Below are 22747 nucleotides of genomic sequence, written 5' to 3' on the forward strand. Positions count from 1 at the left end.
CAGTAGTGACAAACTACGCAAGGACCATATTGACAGAGGTAAATTAAACCATTATTATTGTTGCTGTATCGTCCAGAGGCGTTTAATGAAATTAATATTTTACTAAAAAACACACTTTATTACCCTCCCCTGTAGCAGCAAACCTAGGTACTTGTTAACACTAATGTTATTTTATTAGATTGAATTGAAAATCCAATCAGGTAAATGGAAATTTGCTTATTCTGCTGTCTTTCATCTAGGCCTATAGGTAATTGAAACAAGAAATTTTTTTTTATTTATTCTTTAATGTAACAACATCATCACAAGTCAGGTTAGGAAAGGTATAAAAAATTCATAAAAGACAATTAATAAATGTCATTAAAGAAGTGGAGACAACATGATCAATAATATTCTAATATTGTACACTTTAATTCTATTGACTAACAACAATGTCTAATTAAAATCAGACTAATCATTTTGTTCATTTTATTTTAAGGCTTAAACTCTTGAGGTATTTTTTAGTAACTGCTTAGTATAAAATAGAACTCCGCCTAATTCTGGTTGAACGTACGCCTCGCTTAATCTAAGCACATTATTTCCAGAGTTTGTTTACAAAAACAGAAGTCATGCCCCTTCATGTCTAGCTACTTCAGGTTCCTGAGTGTTTGTATAGATTAATACTTAATTGCCTTATTTCAAGCATAGTTTCCGTGAGTCATCTTCACCTCCAACATATTCATGCCATGAACCCAACTGTGTTCAACATGAACAAACAACCTAACTTATGCTGACCACTTTTATAACGAAATATTAATAAATAGAAAAAGTACAAAACAGTAGACTGCAATTTACACATTATTACTAAGTTCTTTGAAAGAAGGAATCAAGCTCCAAAAGCACCGAGAGTCTTTTTTTGCTGAAGTTGAAAATGCTACTCAACCTTATAACTGACGATTGTATGCATTTTATGAAGGGAAGTGGAGAAGGAGCGCATCTGAAGCTCTTGTGAGTTGGCAATGAAGACAGGCTGAGTCTCGTCCCATTCGTTAGGAACTTGGCAATCCTTCTTTGTATAGATGAGCAGGTCAAAGGAACCTAAATGCATTAAAAAAATACAATAATAAAGGTTATGAAGTCAAATATAATGCTATTTCCAAGTATTTGTCATAAGAGATGTACAGATGAATTAACCGACCCATCGATCACTATTACTACAACTGGATCGCGCGCTGTACAGCTCAGATATACACACACACGTATCGGTCCGGCACTCCCCCCACCACCTGACGTATACACCGCGCCGCCGCTGCCATACACTTTATATTGGGAGAACGTGTTTTCATTGATAAAAACTATCGTAGCTTTGTTGATAGTTATTTGATTTAAACGCGGTTTCCACCATTGTACTTGTTATAAAAGTACGAAGCTTTTGATGTATCAGTCAGCCCGTTGTACCAGTATTAAAACAATAAAAGTGCCTGACTTAATATTTTTTTGATTAAATTACTATTATTAAGCCTCTTAAAATGCAGGTGTCTGAGATCTTATTTACTAAATGCATACTACTTTGTACTTATAAACAAATCACTTTAAACTCGATTAAAGTTGATTTAATGACAAAAGCATCAGTAATTAGAGAAGTTAAGTCACAATTATAGTTTTTAGGTTTTAAAAATTATAAAATTTATTGCCACAATTAATTGAAAGTCTAGTACTTAACATATTTAGGGATATTTTAGGAAATAAGGGAATTTGGTCTTCGGTAAAAGTTGCACAAATTAATACTGTTCAAAAACACATAGGAAATTATAATTGTAAAATTGTAAATGTCTTTACAATTGTATTGTATTAAAATATTATTGTCATAGATAAACGGCTTGTTTCGTAAATAACATGTTTTTTCATAACGTATTCTAAGCCTTTTGGTGCTCGTTTCATTTGGCACTTCAACTGAACAAATATATGAATTTGTTTAACATAGCTGTATGAAGCATAATTTATTACTAACATACAAAATCTTATATATAAAAAAAATTGGTTTTTCATATCCGTGTTCGTTTGGCTCTGCTAAGCGACCGATTTTCATGATTAAGGTCTGAAAATTGAAGGTATGTACGCACAGATTTGCCACCAAGCATCGGCATATATATATTTGTAATCCCACTTGGCTTATACGTAAACAAAATTCGCTCCCCATGTATTTCTTATGGAAGTTAAATTTGGTTTTTCTTTTCCGAGTTTATTTTGCTCTTCAACCCGACGACATATATTTATCTAGTGTTTGTATTCTTACATCAATTTAAGATGTATTTCACAATCTATATTTATATAATCCTATATTTTGGTTAAAGAACCTTCAGTGAAATACCGGCTTTCACATAAGCTATTAGTTATTCAAATCGGACAAGTTTCAAGCAAACGCAAGGTAAAGAACCAACATAAAAACCATTTTTCATGAGGTTTTTCTGTACTGGTTACGAGAAAAGTCAAGGGACTTCAGGAGGTATCGCTGCCACCACTGCTCTAATTAAGGGAGAGTAGGCCCTAATGAGATTGGGAAGATAAAATAATAATAATAATTTTGATGCTGAATATTTAAGGTTTATTTGAACTATTAGATGCGGATGTGTGAGTATATATTAATTATGAGCAAGAGCAATGATATAGACAGTACGATGGGTGAATCTCTATTAATGCCTATTAATACTATTAATAATTGATGACAATGCCCGTGTGCCCCCTCCCTATTCCAATACGGGATCATAGTAACTTCAACGCGACTCTTTGTTCTTACACTTGCATTGAAATCACGTGATTCGCCTTTAGATAAGCCTTAAAGGCCGAAAAGAACTAAGGAAACTGTTACAACTTAACCTAAATAAAAAAGCAAAAAAACAATTAAATAATACACTTGATTTAGGGGTGGTGACACGCTACATTTCTATGATTAAAAATCAATAGCTCCAGTAATGTTAGTGATTTTTATATGTTTTGGACTCAAAATAATCAGTAACCTATAGGCTTTAATTTGATTTATTGATCGTTTGACAGTTAAGCTGAAGATACTGTAACTTATTACTCAATCAAAAATCATAAATTTGATTTTCTTGGAATATATATTTATTTTAACGCTGCGGATCAGCATGGGTTCTCTCCTACATGTTAAATGCATAAAAAACATAAGATTAAACATTAGAAACATAAGTGTGTGTGCTAAATTAAGTTAGGCCTAATTAATTGTAGCGAATCGCTACAATAGCGCAAGTCACGTGACTCAGCTGCGCGCGCAGCTACGGCAAGCACTGCGGCGAACCGGGGAGAGTAGAGTACAGTGGTAGTGTGCCCGCCTGCAGCCGTTCAACTAGTCCGGATAAGTAGTAGCATAAGAATGTCTAGCTAATAGATATAGGGGTTGGGGAAGGGTGTAGGCCAGGGCAAACTTAATCTGGCAATCAATATCACAAATTTAGAATTCACTTTTGCTAATCTAATTACTATTCAAGAATTAGAATAAGTCCAGATATATATATAGTTTCCATGCCATAGAGTTGAGCAACGACAGGAAATGTGCGTGATTTGGTAGTGGTCAGAGGAAGATATATAGGGCCCAGGTATCTTCATTTACACTCATACTACTCCACATCATCACATAATCATTAGCAATGATAACAGCTTTAAAATTAATTTAAAAAGTGGCAATAACAAACAGTATTCAGTAGATTTAAGAATTAATATAATCTAAAATAGCTTATTCCCTATATGGGAAATTCGCTAAAAGAATGATTTTGATATAAAACATATATCATAATCTCCGCAATTTCATGCAGATTACAACTGTGTAAACAAATTGACAATCGAGCCACTATGAACAGAGTTATAGCGTATTTTGTGAGCGCAAACGCGGAAACGCCATAAGACGTAATGAGTAAGATAGAGACGGTAAATTTGTTACACAAATTAAAAGAATACGAGAAAAACTTATCTGAGTTTGATAGCATTTAAAATGCAGAAACAAATCCTAGATTGTTTCAGGTAAGACCTGCCAACAATTTCAATAACCCCACAAATTTAATTAGGCTAAATCCATCTCCGGGACAATAAACTCCTTTAAATAAACTTACTTTTCATTTTAAAAATTAATTTAATTTACTCCCTTCAACATTTTACCAAAGTATCCACCTTATATTGCCTCTGTTTACACTTCACTTCTGAAGTAATTTTTGTTTATTTTAAGGTGGTGCTTTGCTTTCATACTTACAAGGACAATCTAGAAGGGGGAGAAAACTGACAGTTGAGCAAATCTGTCTGAGAACATCTCTGATTTCTTTCTGGATCACTTTCAAGTCTTTCTTTCCAACACGGTCACCTTTTCCTGAAGCTTCCCCCTCAGGCTTTTCATATTCAAGCTTGAAATCCCACCGCTCCAAAACTTCCTTTGTAATTACGTTAGCGATTATAAGGGACATTTTGTTTACTTGTTCATTTAAAAGCCAATCTAAAACACACATTATAGAAAATAATTAAATAGATTCACTCAAGAGACGATTGAAGAATGGGAATAACCTTAGAAGCAGTACAGGTAGGTCATAGAACACACAGAAGGCACATAGAATAGGCACACATTATATTTCAACCCCTACGGGAAGGATTGGATGACACAATCGGTTAGATAGCCAACAATCAGATAATCAAGACTGCCATAACTTAACTTCCTTTTCAACATTTTTCAAAACAAATGCCTGTTATTTTTTGCAAATTCTTAAGTTTCTTTTGGTTTGAATTCATAAATTAGCAGAGAACAGTTTCACTTAATCATAAACAACAGCTAATAAACATAGAAGTTGGCAAATTTACCTTTAATCTGTCCCAAAACACTCTGGAGGAAACCTATGATTTTTTCATCAGTTGAAACCAAAATTGACAAACCAAAATGCTCCTCAGTTGTAAAACTCTCTGGAGGGTAAATGCCTCTTTGGAATAGAATACTATTGATCCCATAATCTGTAACAAATTAACAGGTTAACTTACAAAACTTAACCAAATAACCCTGCCGCAGCAGACCTGCAAACTAAGCCAATTTCCATAAGTACTTAGGTTTGCAGCTACAGGGAAGGTAGACCTAATGATGTTTATTTTTCATTGAATTGGTAGCTTTAAATTGTCAAATTGATTAATAACTAGGCAAACAAGCGAACTACAACAGTTAATTTAGACTTTCATCCATAAAAAAACATGGGAACTTTTAACACTTTTTTTAACTAACTTATATTCAGCTTTTACAATGCCGGTATATATGAGGTTACATTAAATCGCCAAGTGATCCATGCAAGTCCAAAAATAGATCACAATGATTCAGAAAAAAACAATATAATACATAAACTTTTACCCTTGTGTTAAAAGTGAAGTGTGATTTTGAATAAAAATCTATGTAGGCTTAACCGCTATCATCAAGTAGAGTAGGGGTACTTGAATCAAGTTATATCACCGACAAAATGCACTAATGTAAAATAGCCTAGGCCTACTGATTTCTGTCGAATACTCTTGCACACGCTAACTTCAGTTATCAATCATCAATCATTGAGATAGTTGGCACCATTAGGCGGCAAACAGATGATCATAAATTCATTGGGTAAAGGGTAGGCTACAGTTCCTCAGAGAACCTGAGATACCGTACGTATAAGTTAGCCTATTATCGGATTAAATATCTATATATATATACTAGCTGAGTACCCGTCCTTAGTACGGGTTTGGTACACAATGCTTATTGTAGTTAAATACTCGTGCTTTGCATTTGCAATGAGAAAGGACACGTTTTGTGAAAATTTGGTTTACTATAATCTACGGTATACTATAGTATATAGAACATCTACCATAGCCATAATGTTTTACCTCTTCACCCAAACAAAGAAAGAAGTAAAGTTCTCACACTCAGGTTTTTGTTGCTGCTTGGTTCAAATTAGCTGTTGTCATAAATGTATTAAGAACTAATGGTGCTGCACCCTGTTGGTAAACCGTATAATCTTTTAATGCTATTGAATATCATCATAGACAAAAAGAATCAAATATATACTGTCAGCCGTGCTGCGGTTACCATGGTTACCATAAGTTCCGGCGCACACCGCTGTAGTTTACGTAGCGCGTACGCCGTAACTACTGTGGCGATCCCAGCGGTGTGCGCCAGAACTTATGGTAACCGCAGCACAGCTGACGGTCTATATTTAATTCTTTTTGTCTATGATATCATAGAAACAAATTGTGTAGTTGAGACAGCTGGCAAAATTATTTATTCCTTTTAAATATGAATAATCATAAGGTTAACATGGGAAATTGTAGAGCCGCTGGGGCGGAGCCCGAAAGGATATTTGAGGTAAGAATATGTCTACATGTTAATCGGGAATGTGAGCTATCATCATACCAAATTTCAACACAATCCGACTATTAGATAATGCGTGATTGAACATCAAACAAAAACAAACTTTCACATTTATAATATTAGTATGATATGATATAGGCCCTAATGTTTTTCATTCGGTTCGATCCTGTTTCAAACCAAATTCAAATTGATATAATCATAACGATATTAAATCTGTTACTATATTGGAGGTTTTCTGCGGAACTGCACCCTGGGTCACTGTACAAGCTTAACCATTAGCGAGGGTTGTTACTGTGAGTGCTTCTTAGTTTAACTTAGCCTACCTTTGTCCTCATTTGTACAAGCATAACTAATAAATTTAGTTAGTTTAGGAGACAAAAACCGCTTAGGTTCAAGAGACTGCATGCACTTACTATTGTGGATATTTATAGGCATGCACTGTGGATGCGATACTCCCTGGTGTGGATTTACGTCCACACGGGTGAGTACTACGACTATCCGCAGTACTATCCTGATAATTAGACCAATTCGTATATACGAAGGAAAAAAAGTGGTTCGGATTCCACTATAGACTATAGGTCCCTTAGTCGCCATTAGCTGTATGGGCTATAAATTAACCAGCTGTGTCTAAGGAATATGTCGACCTTAGTCACTAACAAGACAACAAGATCGCGCCACTCATCTCCATTCATACTTGGCTTAAAATACCTACTTTGTATGGTCGCCATTTTAAAGAAAAGTGTAAAAGTATAAAAAAGTATTCAGCATTGAACTACAGCATCAGGGAAGCTACAGTAGCAGTAGATAGTTAGGCTAAGTAGGATAATACTACCCAAGTTAACTTAGCCTAGATCAAACAGTAGAAACTGCCGAAGACCAAGCGATTATTTATAGTTAATTATTAACAAAACTAAACTGTCAAGGATACAAAACTCATCATTCTCATGTAACATAAGCACATGAACCTCTTAGATAATCACTGTTTTCATTAGTAGGCTACTTACTTAAATAGTCAATTACTAATTCTACAGAGCCTTTAAGAGTTATAGTGCTCTTCGTTTGTTGTTCAGTGCTAGTCATTTTTTCTCTGTCTCTTGTTTCCTTTCAGATTAATATATTTAAAACTTTGAAAACGAATCCTAGCAGTAAGCCTACCGGTAGGCTAACCTAGCCTATAACTATTACAAAAACTATAAAAGTACTACTTAAAATAAAACTATTTCATCCAGTCTGTCCTATTAACACTACACTACAGACACAGATACGAACGACAAATAATTAAATTATTCAATTCAAATCCAATCAAAACCTGCAAACAGTGCAAACTTTATGTTAAAAAATCAGAAACGACGCTAGCTAGCAATTTTGGCGGCAACAGTGGCGGCAACCCGGCAACTAACACTACAGACAGACAAGCAGGCACTAGGCAGGGAGGGCGGGCAGAGCGGCGAGCGTTTCGGGGCAGGAATTGGACTAGCCTACTGCGCATGCGCAAACCGTAAAATTGAGCTGATCTCAAATGAACGACTCTCACACAATTGAAGCAAAAGAGTTGTTTACTGTTCTCGTTCTGTCGTTCTGTCATCATCAGTGTTGCCAAAAAGCGGGTAATTACCCGAAAAGCGGGTAATTTAGTTACCTGGGGGTAATGCTGCGGGTAATGGCAAATAGGCGGGTAAAAAGCGGGTAAATGACAACTGATCAAATATTATTTGTTTTTCGTATTATTACTTATATTTCACTAGAAGAAAAATATTTCCCTGTGTTTTTTTCCATTAAAGTTATTTCACAGACTTTTTATTGTTTTACACTACTTCTCTTAATCTTCATCAGTTTGGTTCAGTTCTCACTCAGTCACTAGTAGTGTAGATATAAAGTCAATGCGAGTAGGCTACAGCGTTCAGTCTGTTCGGTTCGGTTCAGTTTCAGTCAGTACGGTTGTTTGTAGTCTTTTCTTTTGGATTGGAGTGGAAAAACTTTTGGTTGCCTGGCCTTAAATGCCTGATCCGTGATCCTGATCTCACTCTCACTTCACTTTTCAGTCTCACTATACTACAGTCAACGCTGATACCATGGTGGAAGGAAAATACCGTACTAGTCTACTTCTAAAGAATATGAATAACATAATACCCCCGCCGCAGCAAACCTGCCGACTAAGCGAATTTCCATTTGTCTGAATTGATTTTCAGTTAAATATATTTTAATAACATTAGGTTTAACAAGTACCTAGGTTTGCTGCTACAAGGAAACTAATAAAGTGTGTTTTTGAGTAAAATATTGATAGCTTAGTACAAAATAAATAAATTTGCCAAGTTTGATCAAAATATATTCATAAACAAGCAAACTACAACATTTGACAATATTCTCCATAAGAATAACATGGGAATTTTAAACTTACAATTTTTTTAATTTTATCCGTTACTAATAATCGAACAAAAATACTTTTATATACTAAATTATTTGTTTTTTTAAGCTCTTTAAAAAGGTCTAAAGAGAAATTGGGAAATTTTGTGTTTTGAGGGTCAAAAGTGAGAAAAACCAATTTTTACCCCATAAAACCCCCCGTAAAGCCCCGTTCCCATGGTCCGATCGTGCTGGTTCGCGAACTCATTCAAGTTTATCCCGCTTTACACCTTTAAACCAAATTTCATCAAAATCGGACAAAAATTACTCAAGTTATCGCGTTCACGGACGTATATATATATATATATATATATATATATAAGTCTATATATATATATACATATATAAAAATTTGAACGAATGGTGTTTTTGGCCTCTGGAGACATCAAAATGAAAAAGTAAATCGGTCCCGGGTCTAGGTCTTACCGTGCCACCTACGGTAATAGCTACTTCCCTATAGGGAAATTCGCTAAAACAGGGGAATAATTATGTTGATCGGTTATAATAACTATTTTCTCCCTAAAACTAATAAAAAATAAAATTTTTAACAGTACTTACTCATTATTAAACAAGTATATGACATAGGCTATCATAAAAAACCAAATCATATTGTAGGACTAATGAAATTATTTTTGTAAGGTCAGTAAGATTGAAAATTTCATTATGAAGGTTAATTACAAGTCTCAAGTCCTATATTTAGTTCTTTACTACATCTTAATTTGTGGGATTACTCAAAACTAATTTATCAGGGTTTTTATTCGTTACTTTTAGAGACAGGCAAGAGTGTTAAAAGGGAATTTTTTGTTTGTTGAGGGTAATTTTTAGAAAAAGCGGGTAATTCTTTGCTTTGGAGGGGGTAATCGGGCCATAGTGGATTGGCAACACTGGTCATCATCTCTCTGCCCCTGCCGTGCCCCAGCGATTGTAGTTTTCAAAGTCTTTAAGCTGTGTTTTTTTTTTTTAAATAATTTGAGGTTTTATCGAAGTATCGTATATGTTTTGAAGTCGGATTTAAGATTTAAGTGTATAAAAGAGTGTTTATTGTTATGCGTTCTACCGTGCCATCCCCGTGCACCCTTGTAAGTTAAAGTTAGTTTTTATACTGTAGGCCTAGTCTTTAAAAGTGTTTGTTGTGTTTTGTTCCAAGTGTTGTCCAAATAAAACAAGGATACAGTTTCTTAACTGGGCTACACTAATAACGATTGAAACTATCGATTCGATTAGTAAACTGCGATTTTTTCACCATCAACAAGTTAGGTTAGGTTATGACAGATTAATTTTATAATAGACATTATATTTTAAGATATCGATTATTAATCAAGATTTCAATTCGATAGTTCCAATCGATGGTAATTATATCGACCTCCGGACCTCACGCGAAATTAAATTTTTTTTTTTCCAAAATGTTCGAAATTTCACGCTGATTTCAAAAATGATTGTCGTTTTTTTCGGAAACGTCCCGTTTTCCCGGAAAATGGGAAAAACGGGAAAAATATTTTTTTGCTCAAAACCCATGTTGTGAGTACTCAGATTGTGCGGAATTTCCTCCTGAACAAGAATATGTAAATTTTATTACGATCGGACGACTATTAAGTAAAATATCACCGAAAAACGGGAAAACGGGGAAATTTTTCTTTGCTCAAAACCCATGTAGTAGGTACTCCTGAACAAGAATATGTAGTTTTTATTACTATCGCTTTTAAGTATAACATCACCGGACAGGTTACCTAACCTAACATAACCTAACTTAGGGTTAGATTAGGTTAGGTTAGTTTAGGTTAGGTTAGGTTAAGTTAGGTTAGGTTAGGTTGGTTTAGGTTAGGTTGAGTTTCGTTAGGTTAGGTTAGGTTAAGTTTGGTTAGGTTAGGTTGGTTTAGGTTAGGTTGAGTTTGGTTAGGTTAGGTTAAGTTAGGTTAGGTAAGTTGAGGTTAGGTTAGGTTAAGTTAGGTTAGGTTAGGTTAGGTTAAGTTAGGTTAGGTTAAGTTAAGTTGGTTTAGGTTAGGTTGAGTTTCGTTAGGTTAGGTTAAGTTTGGTTAGGCTAGGTTAAGTTAGGTTAGTTTCGGTTAGGTTAGGTTAGGTTGAGATTTGTTAGGTTAAGTTTGGTTAGGTAAGGTTAGTTTAGTGTAACCTAACTTAACCTAACCTAACTTAGGAACTTAGGTTAGGTTAGGTAAGTTTATCAATAACATGAGTATTGTAAGTAAACTAACCTAAACTAACCTAACCTAACCAAACTAACCCAACCAAACTTAACCTTACCTAACCTAACGAAACTCAAACTAACTCAAACCAACCTAACCTAACTTAACTTAACCTAACCTAAACTATACTAACCTAACCTAACTTAACCTAACCTAACCAAACTTAACCTATACTAACCTAACGAAACTCAACCTAACCAAAACCAACCTAACCTAACCTAACTTAACCTAACCTTACCTAAACTAACCTATCCTAACCTAACCTTACCTAAACTAACCTATCCTAACCTAACCTAACCCAATCTAAACCTAAGTTGGGTTATGTTAGGTTGGGTAACCTGTCCGGTGATGTTTTACTTAAAAGCGATAGTAATAAAAACTACATATTCTTGTTCAGGAGTACCTACAACATGGGTTTTGAGCAAAGAAAAATTTCCCCGTTTTCCCGTTTTTCGGTGATATTTTACTTAATAGTCGTCCGATCGTAATAAAATTTACATATTCTTGTTCAGGAGGAAATTCCGCACAATCTGAGTACCCACAACATGGGTTTTGAGCAAAAAAATATTTTTCCCGTTTTTCCCATTTTCCGGGAAAACGGGACGTTTCCGAAAAAAACGACAATCATTTTTGAAATCAGCGTGAAATTTCGAACATTTTGGAAAAAAAAATTTTTAATTTCGCGTGAGGTCCGGAGGTCGATATAATTACCCAATCGATATTAGCGTAGCCCAGTTAAGAAACTGTTGTACCCCTGTAGGGTCACACAGTTAGGACTACAGTACCGACATTTCCCATAAACATTGCAAAAGGACAAATCTTATAATTATATAACTGTCTAGGCTGTGTGGTAAAAGGCACTTAAAAATAAGTTACCAAGCGGTGTAACTTTTGTATTAGAAACCCTTGGGTGAGTTGTATAAAGGCCTACTAATCTTTAGGTTGACACATTTAAACCTATAGCCTGTAAACCATTATCTGTTTGGAAAAAAGTCTATGTCGTAGACTAAATATGGTCCTTAAGCCAATTAAATGTGTAGGCTAGGCTAACTAACTAACATTTAAATAACTTAGGCCTTGGCTAGGCTTTGCATTACCCTGGCGTAGGACGACCGTGAAGACAGCTATCGCCAGCTGTCGATGTCTGTGAAACTGCCAATAAACCAACATTAAGCTATGACGTCACGTCAGATCAGTAGATCAAGAAGGCCGTGGCATCAAAACTTCCTAACCTCAAATGCATGTATCAAAACTTTCTAACCTCAAACACATGTGTCACATGTCAAAACTTCCTAACCTCAAATACATTTTATGTTTAAATTACACCTTTTGAGCAGTTATTAAGTGTTTGTTTTACTAGTATACCATTTTTATGTTAATGCGGTGCCGAAATAAAGTGCAATGACCACTAATAACACTTGTTTTTATTCCATTGATATGTAGGCCTACTTCCACTAACCTCAAAGTGCATTTCACACTACAAACATACATCTGACTAGATTTATGTAGATTACTTTTATGGATTATGTTTAGTGATGTAAAATACCCAGGTGTTTAAAACTCAGGGTAAATACCCTGGGTATTTACCCGGGTAAATACCCAAAATCCATAAATACCCGGGTATTTTGGGTATTTATGAAATCGATTGAAATTCATTTTTATCCACCCCTAAATATGTTATGGTTATCATTACATGATAAATTAGGATAGTCTATAACACCTTTTACAGTAACTTGAAGCTTTGCTAGTACCTTTTATTTAAAGATTTAGGCCCTAGCACTTTTTTTGATGAAATCAAGACAACACCTCATCAGAGAAATAGTGAACCTAAACCTACTTCTACTGTTATTAAATTATGATAGTTAAAAAAATTTGTATTTTGTAAAATGGCTTGGAAGGCTAGACAGACCCAAGGCCTGATTGATGTAGGCAGAATGGCAGAATACTGAAAGTACAGTAGACTCCCTCCTATCCGGACTCCTCGGGACAGAGGCTAGTCCAGATAACGGTTTTTCTGGTTAAACCGACGTCCCCAAAAACTTGTTAAAACGGAAACCGTGTACTGGTACTGTCATACTCGACTTTAATTTAGAAGAGCATTGTATTTAGATACGTAATCACTGGTCTCAAATCTTTCCCACGAGAACAGTCGTTTCAGTACCGCTCACTTCTTGCCAATCTAGTCAGGTTAAACCAATGGGCTGATTAAAATTGTCCGGTTAAAAGGTGTCCGGATAAGAGGGAGTCTACATTAAACTTTTCTGTGTTACCGCTTAGTTGGGAACAATAATATATTTGGATAAACCTACTAAAAAATGTATCTCCTGTTTTTTGGTCTAACTTTGATATATTTTTGAAAGATTTATTGTGCTATAGATTCAAACTTTTTGTATCACAAGTTTATGAAATTAGTTTTATTTTTATTTTGATACCAACAAAAGATCTAGAACAAAAATATTATTAAATCCTGCCATCCTACAGTTTGAATTTTAATTATTTTCTTAAGTTGTTACACATAGGCCACTACTAGGTTAGATTTTCCTGTCTTTCTAAATAATAATTATTATTTTACAAATTATTTTTCTTCACTTTTAATAAAATAAATTCATCTATCTATCATAGAAATTAAAAAATCATTAGTAGTCAGGACCAGTGCAACCATGCGACCAGGGTATTTATGCCGATTATGCTTTATGCTCAGACCTGGGTATTTATGGTGATCATACCGAGAAGTAAAATGCTAGTAGTGACCATATGAAATTTTGTTTAACACATTTTATTATCATTTTGCTATCTTTACAAGGTAATAATTGCAAAAAAACATCTCAATCTTCGCTAACTTTAATACAAATTATAAATACCCAGTTTTTGGGTATTTACCCGGGCCTGGGGTAAATACCCAGGTAAATACCCAATTTATATTTACCTACCCACTGGGTATTTACCCGGCCCACATCACTAATTATGTTACATTATAAGTCAATACATGTGATAATAAAATAGCAGGCCCATACGATGCTTATGATGGTTTCTATATGTGGTAACAGTTAGACCTGCTCCTTACCCAACTACCGATTTAACAGATTAAAAAAAACAATTATATTTTAAAATTCGCTCGATAAATTTTCATTATTTTAATGGAGAATGTTATTTACACGTCTACACATGTTATAATAAAATGGCAAGCCCATTCGATGCTTATGATGGTTGCTATGTGTGGTAGAAGTTAGGCCTGCTCCTTATTGAGCTACCGATTTTTTACAGATTCTAAAAAAATTATATTTCAAATTTAGCTCGATAAATTTTCATTATTTTTATGGAGTATGTTCTTCACACGTTTACACATGTTAAAAAAAAATGGCAAGCCCATTCGATGCTTATGATGGTTGCTATCCTATGTGGTAGAAGTTAGGCCTGCTGCTTATTGAGCTACCGATTTTTACAGATTCTAAAAAAAATTATATTTCAAATTTGGCTCGATAAATTTTGATTATTTTTATGGAGTATGTTATTTAGACGTCTACACATGTTATAATAAAATGGCAAGCCCAGTCAATGCTTATTTATGATGGTTGCTATGTGTGGTAGAAGTTAGGCCTGCTCCTTATTGAGCTACCGATTTTTACAGATTCTAAAAAAATTATATTTCAAATTTAGCTCGATAAATTTTCATTATTTTTTTGGAGTATGTTCTTCACACGTTTACACATGTTATAAAAAAATGGCAAGCCCATTCGATGCTTATGATGGTTTCTATAGTTGGTAGAAGATAGTCCTGCTCCTTACTGAACTACCGATTTTTCAGAAGAAAAAAATAATATTTTAAATTTGGCTCGATAAATTTTGATTATTTTTATGGAGTATGTTATTTACAAGTATACACGTGACATAATTAAATGGCAAGCCCATTCAATGCTTATGATGGTTTCTATAGGTGGTAGAAGATAGGCCTGCTCCTTACTGGGCTACGGTTTTTTTTTCAGATAAAAAAATTATATTTCAAATTTGGCTCGATAAATTTTCATTATTTTTATGGAGTATGTTATTTAGACGTATACACATGTCATACGTAAATGGCATACGTAAAAGCATTGAATGGGCTTGCCATTTAATTATGTCACGTGTATACGTCTAAATAACATACTTCATAAAAATAATGAAAATTTATCGAGCGAAATTTGAAATATAATTTTTTTCTTCTGAAAAATCGGTAGCTCAGTAAGGAGCAGGACTATCTTCTACCACCTATAGAAACCATCATAAGCATTGAATGGGCTTGCCATTTAATGATGTCAAGTGTATACTTGTAAATAACATACTCCATAAAAATAATCAAAATTTATCGAGCGAAATTTGAAATATAATCTTTTTCTTCTGAAAAATCGGTAGCTCAGTAAGGAGCAGGACTATCTTCTACCACCTATAGAAACCATCATAAGCATTGAATGGGCTTGCCATTTACGTATGACATGTGTATACGTCTAAATAACATACTCCATAAAAATAATCAAAATTTATCGAGCGAAATTTGAAATATAATTTTTTTCTTCTGAAAAATCGGTAGCTCAGTAAGGAGCAGGACTATCTTCTACCAACTATAGAAACCATCATAAGCATTGAATGGGCTTGCCATTTACGTATGACATGTGTATACGTATAAATAACATACTCCATAAAAATAATGAAAATTTATCAAACGAAATTTGAAATATAATTTTTTTCTTCTGAAAAATCGGTAGCTCAGTAAGGAGCAGGACTACCTTCTACCAACTATAGAAACCATCATAAGCATTGAATGGGCTTGCCATTTACGTATGACATGTGTATACGTATAAATAACATACTCCATAAAAATAATGAAAATTTATCGAGCGAAATTTGAAATATAATTTTTTTCTTCTGAAAAATCGGTAGCTCAGTAAGGAGCAGGACTACCTTCTACCAACTATAGAAACCATCATAAGCATTGAATGGGCTTGCCATTTAATTATGTCACGTGTATACTTGTAAATAACATACTCCATAAAAATAATCAAAATTTATCAAGCGAAATTTGAAATATAATTTTTTTCTTCTGAAAAATCGGTAGCTCAGTAAGGAGCAGGACTATCTTCTACCAACTATAGAAACCATCATAAGCATTGAATGGGCTTGCCATTTAATTATGTCACGTGTATACTTGTAAATAACATACTCCATAAAAATAATCAAAATTTATCGAGCGAAATATGAAATATAAATTTTTTTTATCTGAAAAATTTGTAGCATAATAAGGTACAGGCCTATATTCTACCACCTATAGAAACCATCATAAGCATTGAATGGGCTTGCCATTTAATTATGTCACGTGTATACTTGTAAATAACATACTCCATAAAAATAATGAAAATTTATCGAGCGAAATTTGAAATATAATTTTTTTCTTCTGAAAAATCGGTAGCTCAGTAAGGAGCAGGACTATCTTCTACCAACTATAGAAACCATCATAAGCATTGAATGGGCTTGCCATTTACGTATGACATGTGTAAACGTCTAAATAACATACTCCATAAAAATAATGAAAATTTATCGAGCCAAATTTGAAATATAATTTTTTTATCTGAAAAAAACCGTAGCCCAGTAAGGAGCAGGCCTATCTTCTACCACCTATAGAAACCATCATAAGCATTGAATGGGCTTGCCATTTAATTATGTCACGTGTATACTTGTAAATAACATACTCCATAAAAATAATCAAAATTTATCGAGCGAAATTTGAAATATAATTTTTTTCTTCTGAAAAATCGGTAGCTCAGTAAGGAGCAGGACTATCTTCTACCAACTATAGAAACCATCATAAGCATTGAATGGGCTTGCCATTTAATTATGTCACGTGTATACTTGTAAATAACATACTCCATAAAAATAATCAAAATTTATCGAGCGAAATTTGAAATATAAATTTTTTTTATCTGAAAAATGTGTAGCACAATAAGGTACAGGCCTATATTCTACCACCTATAGAAACCATCATAAGCATTGAATGGGCTTGCCATTTAATTATGTCACGTGTATACTTGTAAATAACATACTCCATAAAAATAATCAAAATTTATCGAGCGAAATTTGAAATATAATTTTTTTCTTCTGAAAAATCGGTAGCTCAGTAAGGAGCAGGACTATCATCTACCACCTACAGAAACCATCATAAGCATCGAATGGGCTTGCCATTTTATTATGGCATGTATATACGTGTAAATAACATACTCCATAAAAATAGTAAACATGAATCAAACCAGATTTGAATAATACACTTTACTCATTCTGTTGATTGTACCAGTTGAAGCTGTTTTTGTTTACTGTAACACTGTTACATTCTCATACGTCTGGAGTATATTTCGTGATTCAATATTATGGTATAAGAGTAACAGTGTTATATCATTATTTTTTTCGTATGTGCCTTGGTTACATTTAATAATCAAATTAATAAAATTTAATATTAAAATAGGCTGAAAGGAATGTTTACAACTTGTGTGAACCTGGCAATAACTCCAGCCATAAGTAGTGCGCGCGGCCAAAAAAATTTATTGCTGGCCGTTTTGCGGCAAAATACGTCCGCGAGCAATATTACCGATGATGCCAACAGATAGAGGACACTTTAACGGACACGACAGTATCAATATCATGTACCTGGGGGATAAGTTAAGGGGGGTAAAACCAGCAATAAGTTGTGCGCGCGCCCGAAAAAATCTATTGCTGGCCGTATTGCGGAGAAATACGTCCGCGAGCAATATTACCGATGATGCCAACAGATAGAGGACACTTTAACGGACACGACAGTATCAACATCATGTACCTGGAGGATAAAATAAGGGGGGTAAAACCAGCAATAAGTATGCGCAAGGTGGTTTTTCAAATTCGTTTTGTTATTGCGTAGGTCCGTGAGAACACGGTGTTACCTAAAATAATGTGTGGTGTTTAGTTTGTAGTCAATGTTTATTGTAATCTATGTATAAAGTCAAAAGTACCCATGAACTTTTGAGAAAACTACAAGTCACACCCCCATAAACCATATACTTAAAATGTTCGTCTTATTGCTGGTTATACCCCCCTAAATTTATCCCCCAGGTACATGATGTTGATACTGTCGTGTCCGTCAAAGTGTCCTCTATCTGTTGGCATCATCGGTAATATTGCTCGCGGACGTATTTTTCCGCAATACGGCCAGCAATCGATTTTATCCGGCGCGCGCACTACTTATTGCTGGTTATACCCCCCTAAACTTCTCCCCCAGGTACATGATGTTGATACTGTCGTGTCCGTTAAAGTGTCCTCTATCTGTTGGCATCATCGGTAATATTGCTCGCGGACGTATTTTTCCGCAATACGGCCAGCAATAGATTTCATCCGGTGCGCGCACTACTTATTGCTGGTTATACCCCCCTAAACTTATCCCCCAGGTACATGATGTTGATACTGTCGTGTCCGTTAAAGTGTCCTCTATCTGTTGGCATCATCGGTAATATTGCTCGCGGACGTATTTTTCCGCAATACGGCCAGCAATAGATTTTATCCGGCGCGCGCACTACTTATTGCTGGTTATACCCCCCTAAACTTCTCCCCCAGGTACATGATGTTGATACTGTCGTGTCCGTTAAAGTGTCCTCTATCTGTTGGCATCATCGGTAATATTGCTCGCGGACGTATTTTTCCGCAATACGGCCGGCAATAGATTTTATCGGGAGCGCGCACTACTTATTGCTGGTTTTACCCCCCTTTTTTATCCTCCAGGTACATGATGTTGATACTGTCGTGTCCGTTAAAGTGTCCTCTATCTGTTGGCATCATCGGTAATATTGCTCGCGGACGTATTTCTCCGCAATACGGCCAGCAATAGATTTTTTCGGGCGCGCGCACAACTTATTGCTGGTTTTACCCCCCTTAACTTATCCCCCAGGTACATGATATTGATACTGTCGTGTCCGTTAAAGTGTCCTCTATCTGTTGGCATCATCGGTAATATTGCTCGCGGACGTATTTTGCCGCAAAACGGCCAGCAATAAATTTTTTTGGCCGCGCGCACTACTTATGGCTGGAGTTATTGCCAGGTTCACACAAGTATGTTTACATATCTTTGTTGCGAGTAATGCACTTTGAGGTTAGTGGTTCATAGAGTGATACAATGGAATAACAACAAGTGATATTAATGGTTATTGTACTTTATTTAGGCAACTCAGTTATATAAAAATGGTACATTAGTAAAACAAACACTTAAACACTGCTCAAAATATATGATTTCCACATATTTCAGTGAAACATGCATTTGAGGTTAGGAAGTTCTGAAGCCACGGCCTTCTTGATCTGCTGATCTGACGCTGACGTCATAGCTTAATGTTGGTTTATTGGCAGTTTTACATCCATCAGCTGTCGACCCTACATTTTTTCCCCTCCCACAACGACTTCCCCTCTTCTCCCTCTCGACCAATCAGATACCGCCTAGCTTAGAGTAGTACAGTCGATGTTCAAAAAAGAGACCTCGCATATGCAACTACCTACTACGGATAATTTACAGATTTCCAAACCAAAACTAATTCGCTATACTTATTTATTAAGTAGTGAATATACTTAAATAATATATGTATTACGACAAAGTATACTAGTGGAAAATTATATAGTTATTTACTTTTATCGCAATATACATATATTACCTAAATAATGTATAAACTCGTTTCTATCTAAAGCTACTGTTTGAAATATAAAAGTAACTATAAAAACTCAGTATAAATAAATTTTTTATTTCAAAATCTCAATATACACTATATTATTATATATTATAATTATATTAATTATATACATTAATTATATACATATATATAGAGGTAGGTCTATATGTAAGCTTTAATTGTAAATATGTAAATTATAACCTAAAAGTGTACATATGTTATAACAAAATAAAAAGTGGTGGAAAATAGGTCAAAGTTCCCCTAATCTCTTCCATACCGCTTATGCTGAAAAATCCAGTCAGCCTTCGACGGGTTATACAATTATGTTCCTTAACAATTCCCAAACTTTTTATTGCTGAAATTAGTTAAATTACATGTAACCTTAAGGTGGACATATGTGATAAGACAATAAAAGTGGTGGAAAATAGGTTAAAGTTCTCCTAACCATTTCCATACCGCGTACTCTGAAAAATCCAGTCAACTTTCGACGGGTTATGAAATTATGTTCCTTATCAATACCCAAACTTTTTATTGCTGAAATTAGTTTAGGTACATGTAACCTAAAAGTGTACATATGTTATAACAAAATAAAAGTGGTGGAAAATAGGTTAAAGTTCCCCTAACCATTTACTTACCATTCAATCTGTAGAACTCACTCAACTTTCGACGGGTAATAAAATAATCTTCCTTATCAATTCCCAAACTTTTTATTGCTGAAATTAGTTGAGGTACATGTAACCTAAAAGTGTACATATGTTATAACAAAATAAAAGTGGTGGAAAATAGGTTAAAGTTACCCTAATCATTTATATACCGCTCACTCTGGAAAAACGAGAAAACTTTCGACGGATAATAAAATTATGTTACATATCAATTCCCAAACTTTTTATTGCTGAAATTAGTTGAGTTACATGTAATCTAAAAGTGTACATATGTTATAACAAATTAAAATTGGTGGAAAATAGGTTAAAGTTGCCCTAACCATTTCCATACCACGTACGCTGAAAAATCTAGTCAACTTTCAACGGATAATAAAATTATGTTACATATCAATTCCCAAACTTTTTATTGCTGAAATTAGTTGAGGTACATGTAACCTAAAAGTGTACATATGTTATAACAAAATAAAAGTGGTGGAAAATAGGTTAAAGTTACCCTAACTATTTTCATACTGCGTACGCTGAAAAATCCAGTCAACCTTCGACGGATAATAAAATTATGTTCCTTATCAATTCCCAAACGTTTTATTGTTGAAATTAGTCAAAGTACATGTAACCTTAATGTGGACATATGTGATAAGACAATAAAAGTGGTGGAAAATAGGTTAAAGTTCTCCTAACCATTTCCATACCGCGTACGCTGAAAAATCCAGTCAACTTTCGACGGGTAATAAAATTATGTTTCTTATCAATTCCCAAACTTTTTATTGCTGAAATTAGTTGAGTTACATGTAATCTAAACGTGTACATATGTTATAACAAAATAAAAGTGGTGGAAAATAGGTTAAAGTTCCCCTAACCATTTACTTACCATTCAATCTGTAGAACTCACTCAACTTTCGACGGGTAATAAAATAATGTTCCTTATCAATTCCCAAACTTTTTATTGCTGAAATTAGTTGAGGTACATGTAACCTAAAAGTGGACATATGTTAAAAGAAAATAAAAGTGGTGGAAAATCGGTTAAAGTTCACCTAATCATTTCCATACCGCGTACGCTGAAAAATCCAGTCAACTTTCGACGGATAATAAAATTATGTTCCTTATCAATTCCCAAACTTTTTATTGCTGAAATTAGTAGAGGTACATGTAATCTAAAAGTGTACATATGTTGTAACAAAATAAAAGTGGTGGAAAATAGGTTAAAGTTCCCCTAACCATTTACTTACCATTCAATCTGTAGAACTCACTCAACTTTCGACGGGTAATAAAATAATGTTCCTTATCAATTCCCAAACTTTTTATTGCTGAAATTAGTTGAGGTACATGTAACCTAAAAGTGTACATATGTTATAACAAAATAAAAGTGGTGGAAAATAGGTTAAAGTTACCCTAATCATTTATATACCGCTCACTCTGGAAAATCGAGAAAACATTCGACGGATAATAAAATTATGTTACATATCAATTCCCAAACTTTTTATTGCTGAAATTACTAGAGGTACGACGACGACGACGACGACGACGACGACGACGACGACGACGACGACGACGACGACGACGACGACGACGACGACGACGACGACGACGACGACGACGACGACGACGACGACGACGACGACGACGACGACGACGACGACGACGACGACGACGACGACGACGACGACGACGACGACGACGACGACGACGACGACGACGACGACGACGACGACGACGACGACGACGACGACGACGACGACGACGACGACGACGACGACGACGACGACGACGACGACGACGACGACGACGACGACGACGACGACGACGACGACGACGACGACGACGACGACGACGACGACGACGACGACGACGACGACGACGACGACGACGACGACGACGACGACGACGACGACGACGACGACGACGACGACGACGACGACGACGACGACGACGACGACGACGACGACGACGACGACGACGACGACGACGACGACGACGACGACGACGACGACGACGACGACGACGACGACGACGACGACGACGACGACGACGACGACGACGACGACGACGACGACGACGACGACGACGACGACGACGACGACGACGACGACGACGACGACGACGACGACGACGACGACGACGACGACGACGACGACGACGACGACGACGACGACGACGACGACGACGACGACGACGACGACGACGACGACGACGACGACGACGACGACGACGACGACGACGACGACGACGACGACGACGACGACGACGACGACGACGACGACGACGACGACGACGACGACGACGACGACGACGACGACGACGACGACGACGACGACGACGACGACGACGACGACGACGACGACGACGACGACGACGACGACGACGACGACGACGACGACGACGACGACGACGACGACGACGACGACGACGACGACGACGACGACGACGACG

At 35.7% G+C, this 22747-nt stretch overlaps 1 protein-coding gene and 1 long non-coding RNA gene across 2 annotated transcripts in view; one reads left to right on the plus strand and one right to left on the minus strand.

Moving 5' to 3' along the window:
- Positions 1 to 306: 306 nt before the first annotated feature.
- LOC128986974 (mitotic spindle assembly checkpoint protein MAD2A-like) lies at positions 307 to 7722 on the minus strand. The gene is made up of 4 exons (XM_054407613.1): positions 7357 to 7722; positions 4834 to 4980; positions 4238 to 4474; positions 307 to 1074 (listed from the first exon to the last, which is right to left on the minus strand). The coding sequence occupies exons 1-4, from the start codon at positions 7430 to 7432 to the stop codon at positions 911 to 913; spliced, it is 624 nt and encodes a 207-aa protein (XP_054263588.1). The 5' UTR covers positions 7433 to 7722; the 3' UTR covers positions 307 to 910.
- Positions 7723 to 9677: 1955 nt separating this feature from the next.
- The window catches only part of LOC128986838 (uncharacterized), a 75806-nt gene continuing 62736 nt past the window's right edge, over positions 9678 to 22747 (plus strand). The window contains exon 1 of the long non-coding RNA XR_008490160.1: positions 9678 to 9834. This is a non-coding gene — a long non-coding RNA (uncharacterized LOC128986838). The remainder of the gene's footprint in view (positions 9835 to 22747) is intronic.

Source organism: Macrosteles quadrilineatus, unplaced genomic scaffold (assembly GCF_028750875.1).
Source record: "Macrosteles quadrilineatus isolate MER2022 unplaced genomic scaffold, UCM_ALF_1.0 Scaffold_2__2_contigs__length_208266976, whole genome shotgun sequence".
Taxonomy (NCBI): Eukaryota; Metazoa; Arthropoda; class Insecta; order Hemiptera; family Cicadellidae; genus Macrosteles; species Macrosteles quadrilineatus.